At 38.8% G+C, this 22645-nt stretch overlaps 1 protein-coding gene across 4 annotated transcripts in view; it reads right to left on the reverse strand.

Moving 5' to 3' along the window:
• Positions 1–22645, reverse strand: part of OSBPL9 (oxysterol binding protein like 9) — a 64223-nt gene that overhangs the window by 17292 nt on the left and 24286 nt on the right. For all 4 annotated transcript variants that reach the window (XM_080622793.1, XM_080622794.1, XM_080622792.1 and 1 more), the window contains exons 4-8: positions 20175–20251; positions 11886–11981; positions 9769–9816; positions 4598–4627; positions 3720–3770 (exon numbers count right to left, since the gene is read on the reverse strand). In XM_080622793.1, coding sequence (XP_080478919.1) covers positions 3720–3770; positions 4598–4627; positions 9769–9816; positions 11886–11981; positions 20175–20251 — 302 coding nt within the window. The remainder of the gene's footprint in view (positions 1–3719; positions 3771–4597; positions 4628–9768; positions 9817–11885; positions 11982–20174; positions 20252–22645) is intronic.

Here is a 22645-nt window from a genome sequence, read left to right on the forward strand (position 1 = left end):
CTTTTAACATCTGCTTTCTGGTATCCCTAGATTCAGAAATGGTTTTATTTACAATCTAGGATTTTGGGGTTTTTGCCCAGAAACATACATGAAAGAGTGGGCAACATATGCAATAAAGCTGTCATCAGTGGAAATTACACTAGCAACAGACAAGTTACAGCCATCAACACTTAGCATAGTTTTAACACTGTACCAGCAACAGTATAAGTTTCACTGAACACTAAGCCAAATCACTTCTGTTGCAAAGTTCACATTAGCCAGCGTATCTATGTTCAGGGTAAACCTTAGGACTTGTCTACAGAGTATTTCCCCAGATTCCCAGTTGTTACAGTTGAGAGGAACAAGAGGAAAAAAAAAAAAAGCTTTAAATAGTATTAAGAAAGCTGGCACATCCTGATGCTTTGATACCTTATACAGTCTTCCTTAGGTTATACAGTTGGCAATAGGCTGCTCAAATTTCATGTCTGCTAGTTGACATTTCTTACGCAAGACTTTCTGTGACACAAATGATACTAAGGGCAAAGAGTTCCATTGGGTTGCAAACCATTGAGTCCAAATATGTAATGTTTTACATCTAAAATCCCCACATTATGCTATCATCTGTAAGACCTAAGAAATACAACACAAAGATGCTGCACTTGTACTGAAGCTTGCTATCCTTTCTCAGCAATGCACAGTCAATAGTGGCATGTTGGTGAGGTAAGGAAGGCAGAAATGCCACAAAAGTAAGCAAGCAAGACTGACCAGAAACAGCGAAGTGAAAATGGGAAAGCAAAGATGGAAAACTAAATACCTAAATTAAAAACTAAATATCTAAATTATAAAAGCTACTTCTTAAAACACATATTTCTAAGACTGTAGTCTACCAAACCGACGACAGATCATTACACCTATTTTGCAACACACATATCAGCAAAGCTGGACATCTTCAACTGCCATACATGCAAAGGGGACAACACAAATCTAATGCTCCACCTATCCATCCCACTTCGTTTATTTTGATTACTTTTTGATAAGTGATGTAGGTATTACAACATATTCTTATTTAGCTGGCATTTAGTTCATTATTCTGAAAATGCCTTGAGTCACCTCAATTACAAGTGGCATGATTACATGCTTGATTTATGAGTAACTAAGGAAAGTTCAAGTCCTAAAGCAGGTTGTTTTAAGAGTCCATGAAACAGCTCAACTTAACACACACTTAAAACAAAACGGAATCAAACCCCCAAAACATGCCAAAAAACCCAGGGTCGCATGGCTGAGTGTTTGAAACTGCTTTTATGTTCTGAGAGAGGATAACATCAATGTACAGGAACAACCAGAAGGTAATTGTGAAGTCTGTCTCCTAATGAGCAAGGCACTGTAGAAGTAAAAATGGGGTGCAGGGGTGGTGTTAATATGATTTCTTTTCAGCAGTATAATTCAGCAGCCATACCTGCCTTACAGCTTTGGGGAAAAAAAACCTTGCAGAATCTTTCAAGGTTCTATACCAGAGAACAGAAAGCTTTCAGTCACACAAAATACATGTTTACATATATAATGCTTCATACACATGCAACATACAGAACTGTAAAAAAAGGCCTTAAACCCCCCTGTATTCTTAATTCCCTACAGCAGTAAGAAATCAAGATACCAACACAGTTTATAGAAAAGGCAGGGGAGAACAGAACTGCCATGTAGTCAACAAGTATAGTTGCTTGAGAGGGAGAGAGAAGACGACGAGAGATGAAGCAGAGTAAAGGCTATTAAAATAGTGGGAAGACTTAAGAGGGTATTTTTCTCTACATGTGTATCAACATCTTCCAACTAGCTGCACATAAACCACTCACTGAAACCACCTTATCTTCAATAGCTCTACAAAAGCTTTAGATATGATTTAGCAAAAAACACCAAAAAATCCCACTCCATAATGGATAAGCCCATCTATTTATGCTGGTTAATATTTACTGGTGCTGAAAGGAGGACTTCAAGGTCAGTCTGATTTAGCGTAACAGAAAGTAAGCCTTAGTATCTGTGGCGGATGCAAATTCCACCTACCTTTCTGCTTATATGGTAGTTGGAGCAGTAAAGCACTGAAAAAATGGCTACATCTGCCACTGCAAGTTCAGTTTTGTCCACTATCAGCAAACCAGCTAACCAGCTTCAAAGTATGCTTAGCATCAGTGCAACCATATTTGTCTATCCTTCAATAAACTTATAACAGAATGGAATTTGATATTCAACAGAAGCAAGAAAACTAACTCAGCCACCTATTACCAGCTTTAATCAGGAACCTGAAAAGCAGGTTATAGTTCTGATCATGTAGCAGAGCTTTCCTAAGAAGGGAAAAATATTGTAGGAATTAAACCTTTGTGAAAATAACTTGTAGAGTAACAAAAACTGAGCAAGTCCTTTGTTGTACAAAGTTTCCCCAACAGCTACCTTAATACAGCAAGTCACATACAGCAGTGTGAGAAAACTAGCAGAAAACCATCTAAACTATCTATCATTGACTCCATCAAATCCCCAAAGAACAACATATAGTCTAACTGTTTCACTGTACTAAAACAATTCTAACTATATCCAGTACTAAATAACAGCAGATTGTTAAGTATTCACAAGACTTTTCTTGCCATCACTATGGTGAAGGACTCAAATAGTATCACTGCATGTTAAAGACTGTTCTAAGCTCTAGATTCATGTGGCACTAAACTATTTCAATGTACCTTACTACTTCTAAAATGCTATTGGCTTTGTATAAACCTGTTACCTTACCAACCTTTTCTTCAGAATTTTTAAGCTACTGATATGCAATTTAATTTCACAAAATATTCACTGATCCTTTTAGTAAATGACTTTTGATCCTGCAACATTCTAAATACTTCAATTTTCACTGGCCTCAAGATTTTGTAACATGTATCCGGCATCTCAAATGAAGCCTAACAGCAGTACTGTATTTGAGAGTTACAGGAAACAACAGGTGATCTAGACTACAGAAAAAAAAGTGAAGAGTCTACTACACCTGTTTCTGAATCAATAGGAAAGTGTTCTGCTTAAATTCAGCCTTAAATTCAGAAATATCATAAATCAATGTCTTCGCAAAACATCATCTTCCTTCACTTTGGTTGCAAGACATAAATCAGCAGCTCATAATTAACGTATCCTAAATGCAGTATGTGAAGGCCTGTAAGGCCAGAACTTGACCAAAAAAAGTAAATCCAGGTCTCATCACATTTCAAAAAGTAATAAAACATTTAAGGGAAAAGCACAAGTGCATCACCCATCTTGCAGTCTCAAAGAATACAATTCTTACTTCAAGAACCTCCAACATCATCATGAACTTCAGACCTATGAGAACCTTGCTAAACCAGTTTAGATTATTAACTATTTGTTAGTCACATTCTTAAATGAAACAGGAAGAAGAGTTTCATTGTTTCTATTCTGTCACCCCTATGTTCGTTTAGGTTCTTATTTAGTCTAATAGCAAACTCTGAAAGTTTATCTCGGAAGAAAAGCTGCATCATCAACACAACTGCTACCACAAACATTAACAGGACTGTTTGCTATGGAACTCAGTATCTCAGAAACTTCATTAAAACAGTAGCATAAATCACCTTATACCATTTTTTTATATATATTTTTTATCTCCTGTATCAGATACAAGGCACTTTTAGATCAGTTGTTTTCACACAGATTAATGCTGTATAATGGTAATTCAAAATAGTTGACAGTGTACTTACTTTAGCGATCTGTAGCAACACAATGCAGTGTTTTATTGATTCTACCATGCTCTAAGAAAACAAAAATAACAGAAAAAAACCCTTGTATTACTATTTGATAATATTTTGTGTTACAGGCATTTGTTATACATTAACTGAAATAGTGGGTGAGAACTAAATGGTCACTCAGTTCTGTAGAGCCCCTACTTTCCTTTCCTCTTTCTTTTTAACTCTAGAGACAAAAACATAGCAGTAGAAAACTGAAGCGTCCAAAACCCACACACAACAAAGTTGTCAGGGTGAAATGTAGGTCAGCTTCAAACAAGTAAACTGTCATGTGAAAAGAAGCTGAGAGAGCTGCGCCTGTTTAATTTGAAGAAAAGGCTCAGGAGAGACCTTATCAATGGGCATCAACATCTGATTGGGATGGCAGGGTGTAAAGAAAATGGAGATACACTGTTTCCATTGGTGCCCGCTGACAGGCAATGGCCACACATTTTGAATCAATACAGGAAATTCATCTTAAACCCAAGAAAACACTTTTTTACTCTAGAGATGATCAGACACTGGAACAGGTTGCCCAGGAGTTTGTAGAGCCTCCACCCTTGGAATTACTCAAAACCCAGCTAGATTTGGTCCTGGGCAACCTCCTCTAGCTGACCATGCTATGAGAATGGAGCTGAATTATGGACCTTCAGAGATTCCTTTCAACCTCACCTGTTCTATGATGCTAAACATAGATCTGGATAAAGCACCAGAACCAGGCTGCCTCTGCCATCATGCTGTTGGACGTAATATGGATTCCCACTTTTCGGTAAAAAGCTTTAAAAACTTCTCCAAGAAAATAAGGTGAATTTCAGAATCTATATATAATGGATATAAAAATTGAAGAAACTTACACTAGTTGTTTCTTTGAGACTTTCAATTTTCTGTAAAAGAAAAATCACAACAGTGGGTTAAATTTCCAGCAGCTGGGTACAGACACTGTATCTTGATCTTAAATTGGGGAGGAGAAAAAAAGCAACCGACATGTTAAAGACTATTTCTGTATATAGACACAATTTTCATTTAGTAATTGACAAGACATAATCAAACTTCAAGATAATTAAAGCTTAAAGATGACAAGGTTGGGAATTTCTGAGCAGTGACATTATACATATTCACCCATTAAGGTCTACACTTCAGTTTTGCATAACATCAACGAAAATAAAACGCAGTGTGAAAACTCCAAGTTCAGTTTGTAGCTTTCTATTGTATACTGAACAGTGGCACATGTCAATAATCAATATTACTTGAAATTACCATCATTCAAGTATAATAAACATATGCAGTTAAGCACAGTTTTCTAAAAATCACAGAAAAGAACAGTGCCCACATGTTGTGCTCTTTCTAAGCCTCAAGTAAAAGTGCATCTGGAAATCTGCCCACTTAATTTTATCTAGAAACACTGGTTCATAAAGATTTCCTGTGTGGAACTGCACTTCAGGCATGCAAAAGGCATCTGCATGCCATTCTACACATTAGCATGTGCTATCCAAGGAGCATATGCATTCTGTTGATGAACTTGGGTCTGCCTGCAGAAGCCAAAATTATTCAATTGGACTCGGCACTGACCCTCTACCAATTCAATTACAAGACCTCTGTGCTTTGATTAATATGAGTGTCTTATGTGACTTGTGTCACAGCCTTTTTGATTCTTGAATAATCAAAGCGGTTAAAGGAACTCTTTTCTTCCACAGCACTGCAAGCCAAATTCTACACTATCAGAGGGCAACATGCATCTATAAGTCTACAGGAATAAAGTCTCAGCTCATGGATAAAAAGAAAATAACAGCAGTGATGGCTTCCCAGACAATACCTGGGGAAAACTTGTTCAGTTATAATCTGTTCTATACATTACTCATAAGGATGCTATACATTTTCTTTGTGATTAATTGGCAAGAGGTGGACTAACAGCACCCAACCTCAGCCTTTTCCACTGGAAATTTCCATGCTGACCTACAAAATAGCATATCAGGGATGTTATATCACAAAGGTATATTACACTTACATCAGCTGCTAGCACAGAAATATGCCACCAGCTACAAATTATATTGTTTTGTGGTTTGTTTTTTTGTTTTTCATGTCTTTACTATATTTCCAGTCCAAACTTTATCAACATATATTGAACAAAGCATTTAAAATATGACAGCAGTGAAGTTTTGAGCCTTTCAGCACCAGAAAAGAATAGGCAAGGTACCCAAACACAGATCTTGTCAGAGGAAAGATTATGCAGTTGAAATAAATCACTCAGTCTCAAAGCTTTATAGCCAACTGCAGGCAGCCATCAGCAGTTTTGATTTTACTTTACCTATTTTTCCCCCAACATTTTATACAGTATTTACAGACCAAATAAACTCTATTTCATTCCCTTCACTGATATCACCTTTGCTGAAAAACTGAAGGTGACATCAAGGCCATATAATGGAGTTCAGTCACACAGTTTTCCTCCTCCCCATTGCTAATTTTCTGAACTACAAAGACATTGGTATTCTTACACATAGCTAAAGACAAAACGGTATTTTGTCCAAGATGACACAGAAGATCTGAGACTGAAAAAACCTCAGGACTCCTGGTTTTCAAGATCTGTCCACAAATTAAATAATCATGATTTTTCCTCTATGGAAATCTTTGCGAACTGGCCAACTTAAGCAGTAATAGTATGCATTGATCCAGTATTTTTCACATTTGGGCTGTACAGCTACCTTGCGAGAATACAGCACATGGAACTGGAACATTGTTGTCTTCCTATGTTCCCAAAATTATGAGAACAATGCAGGCAAGTCAGATAGACTCAGCCCCCGGGGAAAACCCTTTTGAAGGGCACTGTCCCTGTCCTTCAGGGCTAAGCAAACACCGATATGGAACTCTCTGCATTTTCATGAGCAATGTGTTTTGCACAATGGTGATGTAAAATAAGGTTTGTAAATTCTTTGCCATAAGATCGCACACAAACACACTATAGACATGACACTGGGAAGAGAAAAACAAGTGGAAAATCACTAGCAACAGAACCAGCATGCTTAAAAGAGTGGCTGGTTTAGAGAATAAGTTAGAAGAATGCTTATATCTCATCTCATCAATTGTATAGAACTACACTGCTATGTATATGCTCGGCTACAATCCGTTCAACTTTATTCTCACTATCTTTTGTTTAAACTTCCATAAAAGTAAGCAATACAGATAATTTAGAAAATATGAAGCTAAGGAAAAATCATAAGCTGGTAAAAAGAGGTATGCTGAAGAGAAACATTAACAATAAAAATAAAATTCAAGAATATAACGTACAACTAAAAGTAATCATAATTTTCTCTCTTCAACATCCCTACGCTTTGAAAACCAATGAGGATGAAAACTTAATAAGACAGTTTCCCTAGTTTTAGGTAATGAATACATATATTTTCAAATGAAACATCAATTTTCTGCAGACTTACATTTGCAGAATGCAGCCACATGCTGTACCAAATCTAATTAAATTGCAGGCTGCCACTGAAACTACTCCATCTACTTGCTGCTTGTTGCACATCCTTGGCATCTGATTTTTTATGAAGCTACTGGTGACCCAATAGAAAGCTAATTTTATTTCATTGGACATGATTTTTGCCTCATTCAATGATCCTGTAACTACAGAGGGATCAGCTCTTTCAGCAAAGAGGGAGCAGAGGCATGTAGGCGTAGCAGCCAACTCTCAGAATCATTAAGATGTAACCTGAATCCAAGGGCTCAGGCATGGATTTACTTCACAAAAACTAATGATTGTGTAGTAGTGCAGCAAATAGCTTAAGCAGGCTACATTTTCCTGTTTAAGTCATGTCAGCTTTGTTCCAGTCTGCCAAATGTACACCTCTGATGCTTTTGGATACTTACAGTTTTATTCTCCCTGATATGTGTGGTCAAGATAGTTTCCCAAAACTGAACAGCAAGGTTCACTTCAAGTTCTTACCAATAATATTGCTAACACTGTAGGAAAAGTATGGTACTATTCTCATTTTCACCTTGAAACACCACTACCCTCAGGTCATGCACTTTCCTCTACTTCCCACATAATCAGATATATACATTGTACTGCACCAACAGATTCAGCAAAACTGGCAGCACTGGTAGTTACAGTATGCTTGCAAGATAGAATGATCCCAGTACACAGTACTAATTGTACTTCTGCCAGGGGTATCAATATAACACAGCGAATTTGTGATAGCCACTACTTCTGTCTTCAAATTTCATTGTTACATCTGTGCTGTATTCTTCCACGTTCAACAGGATTATCATGTCTCAAAGATACCCAAGAGATCTTAAAGCATCTTGGAACACCTATACTCTATGCCATTACCTTCAAACCCCCAAATATTCTATAACTAAAAACCAGCTGTCCTGGTTTCCAATGCTCTGTACACTTGCAAGAACAATAGCTCGGGTTATAGATGTCTGGCCATATCACTCAGGTGGCTGGGAAGCACATAACATTCAAATAACCAAATCTTGTTTCCTCAGAAGAAAAAGCTATGGGTTGGATGGAAATATCCTGAGGTTACACTTAGCTCACAGTCTGATAGCTGAACCATACTTCCAGAAACAAATAGGAGAACCACTCAATACAGTATCAAAAGCCTCTTAGCTGCTTTAGTACAGGAAGAAACATGATCAAAAAAGTGCTTTGGCAGGTCTTTCATTTTTAATAGAGAATAAATATAGTAACAGCAACACTCATCAAGATTTAAAACCAGAGGAGGCTGACCTATTCTAAACAAGCCTCCTGCTTTCTCTATAAAGTCAATCTGTCTGTTCCATAGACACCTTGCAGAGATAAAGAAATCAGCACAACATGCAGAATGCCTCCAGGGATTAGAAGCACTGTCACAGGGAAAAAGGAAGTACTGCCTGATCGGCAAAGAAGCATCTGGAGGGAGGTCAAAATTGAAGGAGAACTCTTCCCAGTAGGACACACTGAAGGACAAACACAAAACCTTTAGATCTTCCTCTTTTGGTCACTTGCCTACAGATTAAACACATTTACACAGAGAATGCTTGTACTTTAAAATGTTATTTTAAAAGTCTGTACATGCAGAAGGACTCCAGACAGACCATCACTTGTGAAGTCTCTGAGACTCCACACAACACATCAAACAAGATGGATAAAACATGAAAAGTCACAGCCATTATAAATAACTAAACTAGTCACAGAAAGCATCAAACTGTTTTCAAAACTGAAACCAAATACCAGCTTGTTTTTCATAAGTGAAACTGGGGGGAAAGAGGGAACTAGGACAAAATCCACCACTGCTTTATGATATTGGAATTACTGCATCTGCTGAAAACAAAAGCAACGCTCAGTAACAAACCCTTCATAAGGAATTGTTAAATCCCTCCTCCACACCACACCAATTAACAGACAAAACCAGCATGCTACTTACTGCCAGACCCACACCATCAAGGTATGCTTAGGCCTTTCTTAAACATAGTGATCTGACTTATGAACTTGACTTTAAAATAGAATAGGAGGGATGCAAAAAACCACACGCTAACTATGAAAACGTAATGTTGCCCACAGAGCACGTTACATTTCTGGCATCCTCACCTAAGGTGAAGAATGAACTGTGGTATTCTCAGACCTCCAATATGTGGCACGCTAGTCACAGAACTACAAAGGATGCAGACTGATTATGTGAAATACATGATTCTTAGGGTTGTTTTTCTTCAGATTAGCTTTGCTATTCCTACAAACATTAAACACTCATCCTTGTTAAAGATTTTAAAATAGCAAATTTAAGTTAAAAATGGTTTTGACAGCTGGATAACAGAGGAATAATCATTTCCTACAGACTGAAATTGTTTTTAATGTGACATCCAATATTACTAAAAATTCTATTTGCAACCTATTCACAACACAAATAATCTTATCAATTATTCAAATTGCTCTGATTTCTACAACTTGATGAATTTGAACTGTACTTTAAATTTCTATAGACTATATTGATGCACAAACCCCTCTGATTAAGCAAAATAAGCAATATTTAAGACAAAATGTACTTGCTTTTCTCTGTTCATCATCTTTGCAGTTCTGGAGCTTTTCATCAAAGAGCTAAAAGAAAAAGATACTTGTGAAAATACTGGAAGTGTTATTTTTCCATATAAAAATCAGTCAAACACTGACATTTCAAAACCAAAAGCATTTAAGTACTTAAGTTATACAATCTTAGTATTCCAGGGTCTTTAATAATAATAATCCCAGTATTATGACCCAAACCAGTTTTTGCCTAATATTTCTTTACAGCATTTGTGGTAAAACAAATTTGTAACTGATTTCTCACATTATCCCATCCTGCAGAGACCAGATCTCAGACCCTAGCTAGTTCCACTGCTCAGCCTGATGTGATTCTACCGCAGTTTGAACAAAAAGGTGAGGTTAAGTAATGCAAGTGACACTCATCGTAACACCTCAAAGTGCCTTTCTTCCATTTCAGCAAAGATTTTGGGGGCATAGAGAGTGCTTCTCAAAACAACCTCAACCCTTACCAACCTTTCCAGGTACTTTGTTATTCAGGTACATGCTTCAAATCATCTAAGATTTGTAAGTGCTTCTCCTGGGAATACATACAGTGATTTCCCAGCATTAACTTCTACTTACTTTTCTTAAAAGTGGAATATGAGATGCAGCTAAGCAAAGCAAAACAAGTTATTACTGAAAAGCCTGCATGTATATTTAGCACAAACTGAGCTAAAACAGATAAAAGTTACCTCTAGAGTGCATATACAAAATGCCATTAAATACAAGTTGTTCAAGGAATAAAAAAAGATTTAGGGTAATGCTCAAAAGTTCATTACATCCACCCTTGCTCATAAAAGAGGCTGTAATTTTTAGTAGGTGAGCTACAGTTCTTCACTCACCTGCCTGCATAAAACCTACTCGTGTTTTCTTTTCCCCTTAAGGGCTGATTCCTGGCCCTAAAAAAACCCAACACTGATCTCTGCCCATCCTCAAATTTAATCTTCTTTCATTATTAATAAATTCCTATACCCACTCCCACAGTTGGCCTGAAATAACAATTAGAAGGTGTAAAGATTTAAATACCTCCTTCAGTGAAGCGTGCTGGATGGCTCTGGAGCAGGAGAAAAAGCTTTCTCCTGATCAAGCCTTTGCAATTCAGCTTTGAATTTTGTTTGCATCTCTTTTGCTTGACTCCATCTTTGCTGGTATGCTCTTCCCTCTCTCTGCCCTCCCCTACAACTGAATTTTGCTGAATATCCCACATGCATTGCTTGCTCATGATATCAGGGGAAAAGAATCCAAACCAGCAGAACTGAAGTAATCTTAACAGCAATTTTAACCTGCTGAGTCACGGGAAAAAGCGCCCTAACGAGTGGCATAAACTGTTTTTCTCAATAAGGTGAGTATTGAGATGACCTCACTACCTTCTCACCTACTCTTAAAATGCATGTACAAAGCGTGAAGGAATTGTATTTGTATAAAAAAACATGTGCAGAATGTTTTCACTCAAGGAAACAGATTTCACTCAAGGAACAAATTATCTATCACGACTGTAACACAGCCTGAAACTATGTACAACTGTTGTTATGTACTACTTGACATTTTCCTCAAGATAAATTCTAAAATGTTATCAGCAGTACAATGATTTAATTAGGTTAAAATTCATTTTGAGTTACCCCTGCCACTTCTATCAAGCTATGTACACAAACAATATTCCTGCCATTGTAAACCATTCCATAAAATCTGTTTGTATTATTCTAAATTTTCTTACTCTAACAATCCCCAAATCCATTCTAAAAGAAAGGCATTTTCAGCTTATTTCTGCCCTTAGCTTATAAGTCTTAATTTTTACACTTCTAGCAAAAATCTCTTTGTTTCAGTATTTAGAACTTATGTGACATCTAAGGTAGGGAAAAAGAGAAGATAAAAATCTATTGGCAGACTTCATATGTAAAAACAAAAGATGTTTTCTTCAGCTCAGTCAGCTCATTCAGATGAGCTCTCTCTGCATCCCACAATTACTAGACCAAGTGCTAAGCATAACACATGATTCTTTCCCTCTCTCAACAGTCTTTCCCTCTGTTGACCTTTCTTTCAAGCAGACCCTGAAACCATGACCCTGAAACCAAGCAGACTCCCAATACACCAGTTAGTTACCATACCTTCAATTGGTCTATCAAGATCTGTAAGTAAGCATCAGCCTCTGTAAGTTTCTTGTCAAAATCATGAACGCTGGGAACAAATCCTGAATCCACACCCTAGATATAATAAAAATCAAATATATAATTAGAGTTTTGGAGGATGAAAAAAACGATAATGAAAGTGTGGGTTTTGCCTGCCAGCTGACTGATAAAATAATGCCTTGCCTCTCATCCCGCCATGTGGAAAAACCGGCAAACAGCTGAACGCGTTTGTCTTCTATTTGCAGCTAAATCAGTAACAGTAAACTGCTACACATTTTCAGTGGCGGTATAATCAGCACACACCAGAGTATTTCATTACTTGTGATTGAATGAATCCCCTTAAATTACACTAATTAAAGCTTCTTTGGAAAATGTAAAGGAGAATTCAAATTTTTCTGAAGACTGTCTTGTGATTTCATATTCCTACATCTCAGTTAAGGAAGACAAACCAAAACCAATTGGATGACTGCACTTTCCACACTCAGACAACATTGCTCACAGCTTCTACCTGTTAACTAACTAAACCACCAAGTGCTAAATCTTTTCTTAAATAACGAACCAACTTTCAGCAGAAAAAAAAATCAAAATAATTATTTCTGGTTCCTTTACAGTTCTAATGATTTCCACCCTTGTCACTGTATTTGATTTCTTACATTTTGTTGCACATATCCCAACAAGTACAAAGTTACAGGGCCATGAGAACGATTACTTTTATATTTTCTTGCTTGAAAATTTGTTTCCCTTCACAATATATGACTCAAAGCCCACTTCTGTGTACAACATAATCTCTACCTTTAAACTGATAAACTATGTATATAAAGACCTGAACAAACTCCCTCTGGGTCACCACATCTTTAATTACAGGAAAGAAAAGAGAGGATTCTTGGAATTGATTACTTCTGACTTCATGCACATGTGCTATGCAAACACATTTCAGGTTTGTTTATAAAATGCCTTTAAGGCAAATGGAACTGCAAAACAAATATCAAAGCACTCCCAGCTTAAGAATATTCTTAGAATCATAGAATGGTTTGGGTTGGAAAAGACTTTAAGATCACCCAGTTCCAACGCGCCTGCCATGCACAGAGACACCTCACACGAGACCATGTCACCCAAGGCTCTGTCCAGCCTGGCCTTGAACACTGCCAGGACTCTTGGGATGCACAGCTAGCTGAGAATCTCAAAGGTCTGAATGTGTGAAGACCAACTGGTGGGGAAAACCACATTTAAAATGGGGGAAGATGAGCAATCCATATTTGTAAAATCCCATATTAGCAAAGTTGCACATCAGCATAACGTTTTCTCTGTCAATACAGTTTCTTTTATTTATTTCTTTTATACGATAATGGGTCATCATATTAAGAGCTTCACTGATGGCTCTTCAGAGGTATGAACACTTGTGTGCAATACAGGAATGACTTGCTCTTAGGCCTGTCAAGCTATGTGTGCAGTATCATGTACACCCTAAAACATAAAGCCATCTGCTGACCATAGAAGATGCTCTTCTTTATTCATTTGCCAAATTGTAAATTCTGCTATGAACACCCAAATCCTGACAACATTCTACATCAGCAAATCTATCAGTACAGATTAGTTTGTAAACCAGCATGAAAAGAATATACTTCACCCTGTATTAGACAGTTCACACTGGACAAATTTAGGAATAATATTTTGAAACAAGGAGCAGGGAGAGGAAGAAAAGAAAACAACTACTTTGACTATGCTGAGAAATTTAAGAGAAGACAAAAAACATCCAGTGTAACAAGCTACCAAAAAGAAATTAATAGGCAGAAGGGAGCATCCTCTCAATCAAGAAACTCTTGACGCTCCCTCAAAGCAGTCAAGTTTAAATTACATCAAATTTAGATCTGAAACTATGTGAAATGAGTATTCTATTTCCTTGTTGAAAATTGAATTGTCTGCACAGCTAGCAGCCAACACCATCATTTCAGCAAATGGTCTAGCACACTCAGTTAAAAACACCTGGAGGTCAGGTTTCGTATACCAAAACTGCATTGGTTTTTTTTCATACAGGAAAACTGCATGACTTGGTCTCACAATGAGAAGGGGCTTGGACTAGGGGACTTTGAGGGGGCTTCTCTAGCTGAAGTTATGCTGAGAGTCTAAAATAAGCACATTCAATTTATTAGAAAGAATAAGAACCTGGAGTGCTTTAGGTCTTCAGAAACACACCGATTCTTTCTTAATGTCAGCACCAATCCAGAGTAATATAACCTGTTTTTCCACTGAATAACTAGATCTATTGATAAGCACACTTTATTTACCTCAAATAACAACTACTACTAGCTGTGGAGGCAAGTAATTTACTGAACTTCCAGTCTGCCCACCACTCCCCAAAACAATACATTTAATATCTGACTCCTACGCACAAAGAAACCTGTATTGATAACAACTCTAGAGACAAGAGAAAAAGGTAACATAGCATTCTTTCCCTCATTCCTCTCTCCCTCCTACAACTTCTGGGATATCCCTTCAGGACATATCAAAAGCTTAAAAGGCTAGGCAAGGATGGGGTGAAAAGATTGCATCATCCTTAGAAGCAGCATACCAGAAAAATTCAAATATATTTAGCAAATAAAAGCATTACAATAACAACGACCTCTGTGAAAAACAAACAGCAATGAAGGCAGGAAAACAAAGGAAAAGATGGCAACAGCAAGGACTTGACAAGAGCTGTCCTTCCAGAATAGCAGTATTTGGGGAGGAAAAGAGAAAGCTGTACAGAGCAGGCTTTCTTATCTTTCTGAAGATACTTCTGCTGTATTCTTCATCTCATTAGGATTCCAAGTAACAGAAAAAAATCCTGTGGCAGTTAGTTTAAAGAAGCAAGTAAGTGTTTTCCCTCCACCCGCAATACCTCAACAGAAACATATCCCTTGCCTACAGCATGTTTGATTCTGTCAAGTAGGACAATGCCTACAAAAATAGACAAAAAGTGACAGAAAACTGAGGAAAAATCAACAAATCAACTAGTAAGGGCAATAAACAATGGCACCTTCTTGTCTTTTATTTGTGACAAAGATAAGCATCTTATTTCTCTGCTAGATTTTTAAAGCAACATTTAAAGCTTGGTATGTGAATGTCTCAAAATAGGTTTAAAATCTCAATGTGGAAACTAATCTGGGTTAAAACTAAACTCAGAAAGGGAGGGTAGCAGCAAAAGAAGTTCTAGATTGGGCCAGACCTGAATCCGGTTCCAGCTTCAGCTGTTCTTGCCATACTGCCTCTCTTCCCTTTTGCTATGAGAAGCGAGACAGGACTGCTTCCAGCAGCAGTACCAACTCTGAAGTACTGGTGAAGCCACAGTGTAACTATTTATATTTAAGCCATTGTATTAGTCTTCACAGCAACCATCCCAGATTCACTTCTTCATGTATCATTTTCTTACCCTACTATTTGCTACCTCTGAAGTAAATAACCTTCATAATTTAAACAAGGTATCTAGTTATCTTTCAGTCCCTTTGTCTCCACAGGGAGCCCTCTTAGAGGCAGAAATAATTTGAGGCATTACCTGAAAGGTTTCCATAAGTTTGGGTAGGAAATCCTTTGTAGCCTGCAAGCATTTAAAGATTCCCTAATGTGGATTATCACTGTCATATCTCCTCAGAAAGCATGAAAGACATCCTATTTGTGGAATGTGCAAGTTTCAGCTTTGTATGTTTATTTTTATTTTAAATCAAGTTGGCAGTTAGTCGTCTTTTCTGCAATTCTCAACAGTGTTTTAGTTGCCACTTTAAGACACCAAGATACCCTAGCAGCGCTAGAATGGCAGAAAGGAAAAGTACCTTTCCAGACATGGGATTTAAGGCAAGAGTAAGTTTGAAATCTTTGGATAACAGGGAGAAGGAGGAGAGGGAAGGGAAACCTCCCCCTTCTCCCCCCACCCCCCCAAGTATTGCTCATCCCTCCAGTTCAGGATCCTACAGACAGGATCCTAACCCTACCAGAATACAGGCACACATTCAGCCATCTAAAATTTAGTCAGTCTTTTTACTGAACAAGGATATAGTTACCGGTGTTCTCTAGGTAGATTCATATTTTAACAGTAGTCTTGCAATTCTCAGATCAAAGAAGAAAATTACTGTGGTCCTAAAAGACATGAGTTATATTCAAGCGGGTTTCGCACACAAGAGAATTCCAGAGCCAAAAAGTACATGTAGCACTAGGGTGGCACTTGAAAGGCAGACAAGGAAAGCAGGACGTTTATGCTAACAAGAGAGCTAGAAGCACCTCCTGTCTGAATGGGATTACTGTTTGACATAAGGTGCTGCTGAGGAACAGAAGAAAATTTGAGGTAACTTCTCACCCTCCTACCTCTGCCCAGGCAACCAAGAAAGCTCAGCCACAACACACCTTCACCCCACGCTCACCCTCCCCCTTCCTATCTCTCGTGGGTGAAAAGCAACTGACGTGCAGCCACTGCAAAGCTGCTGACCTCGTAATGCCACAATAACATCTTGGGAAGGGGAAAGGGAAAAACACTGTTGGACTCAGAGCTGTACTTCCAATGCTATTGCACCATTGACTGATCAAGGCCTTTTCAATAGACAAAGCTAACCCTTAGGAACTATGCATATTTTTGGTAACGCCTTTAATACAACACCATACAAAACCACAGCAAGCAGAACAACAGGCTTCAGTTTCAGGATCTAGAGAAATTTCATTACAAGTGTATCTGAAACATTTCCTCCCTATTCTTGTTCCATTTGGACACAACATTACTAACTGTCAGCTCTCTGGACAGCAAGAATCCTGTTACTCATTCTATTTATGACTCAGTCCTCCTTCACCTCCGTGACTGTAGCTCATTCTTGCAAGTTTAGGCTTGTTGTGGGAAGTGTGTGTTTAATTATTTTTAACTGTTTCAAAAACACTTCCATTATCATGACTGAAGGACAACACAGTAGGCAAAAATAAACTTAGCAAGACTAATCAGACTAGAGAACACCCAGACACCACTTCACCTCTCCACCTCGTGTTAATTCCTTATCCTTGCTGATGTGGTTCACGCAACATAGGAACTAATTTTCAGTATGCTTTCTCTAACAGATCTAACAGTCTTAACAGATGTGTGTTTAACACTATGAAGGAAACTTCCCCAAAGTCTGACTTTCTAAACTAAAACCTTCCAGTACCAGAACAGGCATGGAAATCTGAAAAAGACCCAGAAAAAGATACATCATTTTGGACAAAACCAGATGTACATAGATTTTATCTGACAGATAACTATGCTTCTGTTTGTGACACAAACTAAGAACCCAAGAAAATACCCTCACAGAAAATAATCTCTGCTACAGCACTCAACCCCCATCCGTACCCGTTGAGCCAATAATCCTCCTAAAGAACTCATTTGACTATATTGTCCAAATAAACAGGAAAGCAAAAGAACATCAAGTGCATGAAGCGGCGTTTTGTTTTAAATGTTAACTGAAGACAGGACGTGTTTGTATACCAGGAGCTCTTGTAACCGGATGAAAGCAACCCTGCGGGCACGCAGGACACACGAACTCGGCGGCGCTCTCGTGAGGAATCACAGCCGCTCCCGGAGGCTCCGCCAGGCCCCCTGTACAGGAGGCCCGTGCCCGCCCACCCTCCCGCCCCGCTGGGCCCTGCTCCGGGGGGCTGCCTAGCACCGACCTCTGCCCTGGGGCCGACCCGAGGGCCTGTCCGGCCGGAACAAGGACAGGCAGCGACCGGAGCCGCTCGGCCGTTACGGGTAGGAGGCAGCGCCCGGCTCCCAGTCGGGAGGCGCAGCAGCCGGAGGGGCACCCGGCAGCCCCGGCACCTGCCCCTCGTCCTTCCCTGCCCCGTACTCACACCGGCCATTCCTCCGCGCGGCGCGGCGCAGAGCGTTGGGGCTGGCTGCCCGCCCGCCGGGCCCCGGCAGCGCCGCCTCAGATGGGGAGGGGACTGGAAGAGCGGGGAGGGCAGGACCCCCCGCGGCCGTGGCTCCGGCCCCGCCGCTCGCCCACATCACGAATAAGGCTGCCGCCGATTGGCGGGCGGGCGGCGCGCGATCCTCCCTCCGGGGAATGGCGGTCAGCGGGAGGGGGGCGCCCCGGCAGCGGCTGACCCTTCGTGAGGAACGGCCGGCGGGCGGGCAGCGCTCGTACAGCCCGAGGGGGCCTGGCCGCTATCAGGAGGCATTTAAAGGCTTCTGCTAGGAGAGGAACACCGGCGACAGACGCTCTTTCTCCCTGCTCATGAAATAAAGCTATGTAGCAAGGGGGTACAGCTCTGTTTCGTTCTTACACCGGTATCTCCTCAGCAGTTCAAGCCAAAGGAGACGACAAGCCCTGAACAGGATCCCAGCTCATCCAAAAGCAGGGGCCTCAAACAAAAAGGTTATGTGAGTAGCACACTGAAGAAAGGGTCTTGAAAATGACTGGTGAACACAGCGGTGGCCCGCAAGGTGTTACACTCAATGGGGAACATATTTAAGAAGGATGAGGATTTGCTGCTTAGTTCTAGATTTTCAGTAATTCTCTCAAACATTACTAGATAAATTACTAACATAGGCTTTTTTATCTAAATATGCCTTACTTGGAAAAAAAAAACCTCCTGGAACGTGAGCAGGTTATGTTAGCAGGAAACACTTCATTATTAGCTGCAATCATGAAATCTATGTCTGCCCATAAAACTACAATCACTGTTTTGAGAGAGCATGGAAGCATGTGTGATAAAAACCACAGGGCATCTTGGTGTTTCATTTCTGTGCTCTGTATCTCCAAGCCATAAAAAGTCTTTCAGGTGGAGAAAACTGCACAGATTCCTTCATTTCAGACCCTGAATAGGACCACTAATGTTCACCTGTTCACTTTCCCTCTCCTTGCTGAAGATGGGGAAAGAAGCATCCCTTGGGAGTGAGCTGACCCTTCTAAATCCACATGATAATCTCTGTCTCCTCACACCAGCTGCAGAACAGAGTTCTTCAGTCTGCTCAGACACTGTCCAGATGAAGAGATTACTTCTCAAATATCCATGACATGTTACTAGGGATACAAAGCTGATTGGCAAACTGGAATTTTTATCCAGGGATCTGCTGTCCACTAGAAAATCTGCAGTGATCTTTAGCAATGAAAAAGACTAGAAACCACTGTTTAGTGGGAAATTAAGGTAAATTGATTGAGATAGCACAAGTGTCTAAATTTGGGTGGCATAAATTCAGGCTTGTTCTAACTCTTTAGACTAGGCAAACATCTGAATCAGTCTTTCTACATTAGGGGTATCAGGTATTTTAATGTATCTTTCTTTGCGCAGTGTCAATCACTGAGAAACCAAATTCTCTTGCCATACTCCAAAAGCATACCAAAATTACATCAACACAAATAAGGCATACCTGTTTTAAGATTTCTACACTGTCAGCACACACTTTTGTGGTACAAACCAACTATGAGAAAGTCCCTTTCATGAAGAGCTGGGTTTCTCTCCAGGGCAAAAATAAAAGTTTAGCAAGTCTTATGGACATGACCAAGTCAAGAACATCGCCAGAAACTGATCTTACATAACTAGCACTAACAACTCTCAGTCCAACCATCTGCTTTTAGAACTAGAAAACTCCTGATATCCAGCTTACACAGAGGATTCAAACATAGCTATTTACTATTTTTGTCATCCAGAAAGATGTTCAATGCTGCTGTCTCATTTTAATTTCAAAATTAGGTGGTGTACAAGCACACAACAGGCTTGACCCAAAAATGACTAACTCCTGGTTAAAAAAAAAAAAACTACATAGAATCATAGAATAGTTAGGGTTGGAAAGGACCTTAAGATCATCTAGTTTCAACCCCCTTGCCATGGGCAGGGACACCTCACACTAAACCATGGCACCCAAGGCTTTGTCCAACCTGGGCTTGAACACCGGCAGAGATGGAGCATTCACAACCTTTCTGGGCAACCCGTTCCAGTGCCTCACCACCCTAACAGTAAAGAATTTCTTCCTTATACCAAATCATTCCAATTATATCCAATACATGTACAACAGTAAGTCTGGTACCATCAATTAAAAACATGAGTTACTAAAGAGAAGTCTTATGCTGACTTTTCCTGGTGGTAAAACAAGAAAATAGTAACACAAAGACTCAAACCTAATCTCAGGTACTAATACTTGTATCTTACTATATATAACTGTATAGGCTATGATCAGATGTTACACAGCATTTGTTTGGTATTAGCAGTCATGCCACTGTAATTCATTGCTTTGATAAAAAGAAAGTAAAACATGCTAAAAGTGAAACTGAAACTTGCCTGAAGCTGGAGGGTATGGCGGAGAATGGTGTCCTCTAAAGCATGAATCCACTTCTCTCTCTCATCAGCATCTCGAGCTGAAAAAGTATTCAAAAGAGATTGTTACATTATATGCAGTCTTCTGTACTAAAAGCCGTAAGCAAACAGATTTGATGTCCTCCCTAAATATGGAAAATAAATGATACCATCTTTGTGAAGTCATCAAGGACCTAATTCCACAGTTGTCTTAATATCCCGTTTATTCTTCCGTGGTTACAGCTCAGTAACATTATTATGTTAATGTACTCTATGGTACTGGGGAGATGTTTTAAATAATCATGTAAGCAAAAAAAATTTATGCTTTAGTAGAAAAATTATTCTACTAATGACTGTACTATACATGTCAGATAAAAAATATTATAATATGATAAATATAAGAATAGTTTTGCATTATTGCTATTTGTGATTATCCCTTGTCTACCTGTAGGGGCACAGATGCAAAGAGAGTCTGCACAGACATTCTTAATTTAGTTCATTAAGTTATTGTCAAATTTTCTTAGTTACAAGAAGCTGTTCAACCTCTAATAAATTATCCAGCAATTCTACTTCATGTGTACAGAGTAACTTTGAATAGGTTAGCCTTTCAGATAGGGATTCATAAGACAGGCCAAACACCTCTAACAAGTCACTAGTGTGAATAATGAAGCACAAAGTATAAATAAAGTATATAATAAACAGTTTTTAAACTCAATTCTAATTGAAAACTGAATAAAACCTGATTCATATGTTAATGACAACACACACAATAATATTTTCATACTCCTGCAAGAGACCACCATGCAGTTTTAACAAAGAATCCAACTCTAAGTCTGTGCTTTAAGAGTGTTTAAAGAATGCAGGAGCAGACAGGGTCAGCGGACTCTAGGTGAATAAAGATGAGAAAAATCCACAGGTATTAAATAGGCTGCAAACAAACTGGCCCATATACAAATTTAGAATAGTTATTGACAATTGTTTCTGGTTCCTCATTCAAGTGGAAGGTATTTAAAAGAAACAGGAAGCCTGCTAAAAGCAAGGAAAGCTTAACTGAGCTAGCATCTATTATGAATCAGAGAACTAAGATTCCTATCTGGCTTATTTGTTACAGAATTCAGAGGAAATATCTTTAAGGTATTATATTGAAATGTGCTCTCCAGACTCAAAGTGCTTTGTTTTTCAGTGTTCCCCTTCTTAACCTTATGTTTCCATTGCTTGTATTCTTTGGAATTTTGCAGCTCAAACCCATCCATACTTAAAACCACCATAGATCTTCTAAATAAGTTAAATAAACCCTCCTTTAGGAAATTATTTATTATTTTTTCATATATCCATTTTTATAAAGGATATTTAATTGGCCAGAGGAAGGGATGAAGGAAGGAGAATAGGAAATCCACAGAAGAATCTCTCTATGTCTCCCTGGCTTTAGGAGGAGGATGCTGTAGATTTTTCTAGACTCTCCAAAGAAAACCCTCTCAATATCAAGGTAAACATACTACACTGTTTACTTCAGCACATATACAGTAACTATGTCAAATAACAAAACCACCAAGAAAGAATTGACAATTTATATCAAGTTTGTGAGAAATACATCAGAATGTCTTTTTAATACAGAAACTTGCTCCACAGTTAACTGATGAGGGAGCCTCACAGAGAAGTGAGGCAAAACTTCCATTACACACAAGGTAAAAGCTTGGTTTGAAATGCAGCCAGTTCTCTAAAAATACTTATTTTCCTACAAGTCAATCCCTATTCATTGTTCTTTTAAAATAGTAAACTGTGATCAATTGCCACAGACATGCTGGTAATAATACCATTAACCTGCACAAATAAAAACTAGACATAAGGGAAAGTGACTATCTGAAGGAAAGTGACTACCCAAAGTGCTCTCATATTCACAAAGGAAGCCTGTAGGAAGAAGTTAAAGTAATTAAATGTTACTTAGAACAACAAGTAAACAACTTTCCTGTAGGAACTGCAGCAAGTGTTTAAAAGCTGGATTTTGCCATCAGTAACTCTCAAAAACTCATTAGAAAGAACTTCTAAGTTCCTATCCTATCCCCCTAAGGGGGGTTCCTATTAGTTCTCTGTATTTTAATTGAAAAGCTGAAGTAAGTGCTGAGGAGACATTTATAATGCAGTGAAACTAGACAGGAGGAAGGGACAGAAACCCTGTGAACTCTGCCCAGAAGACTGGATGAAGTTAAGTATATTTTGCAATGTGTAAATTGTAATTTTCCTTTTCACATTAGGTACACACATCCACATACAAACACCCTGTTCTCACAGCATAGCTTGCACTTTAACACTAATTTCAATTACTGAATTAGTCAATTAGAGTCAGGTGTACTTTCCCCTGACAGTGATTTCAACACTTACTAGCTTCTTTGGTTCTCCTCACCACACGACATCCTTGTCTCTAAATTGCAGAGACATCAATTTGATGGGTGGACCAC

This window comes from Psittacula echo, assembly GCF_963264785.1.
Source record: "Psittacula echo genome assembly, chromosome: 7".
Taxonomy (NCBI): Eukaryota; Metazoa; Chordata; class Aves; order Psittaciformes; family Psittacidae; genus Psittacula; species Psittacula echo.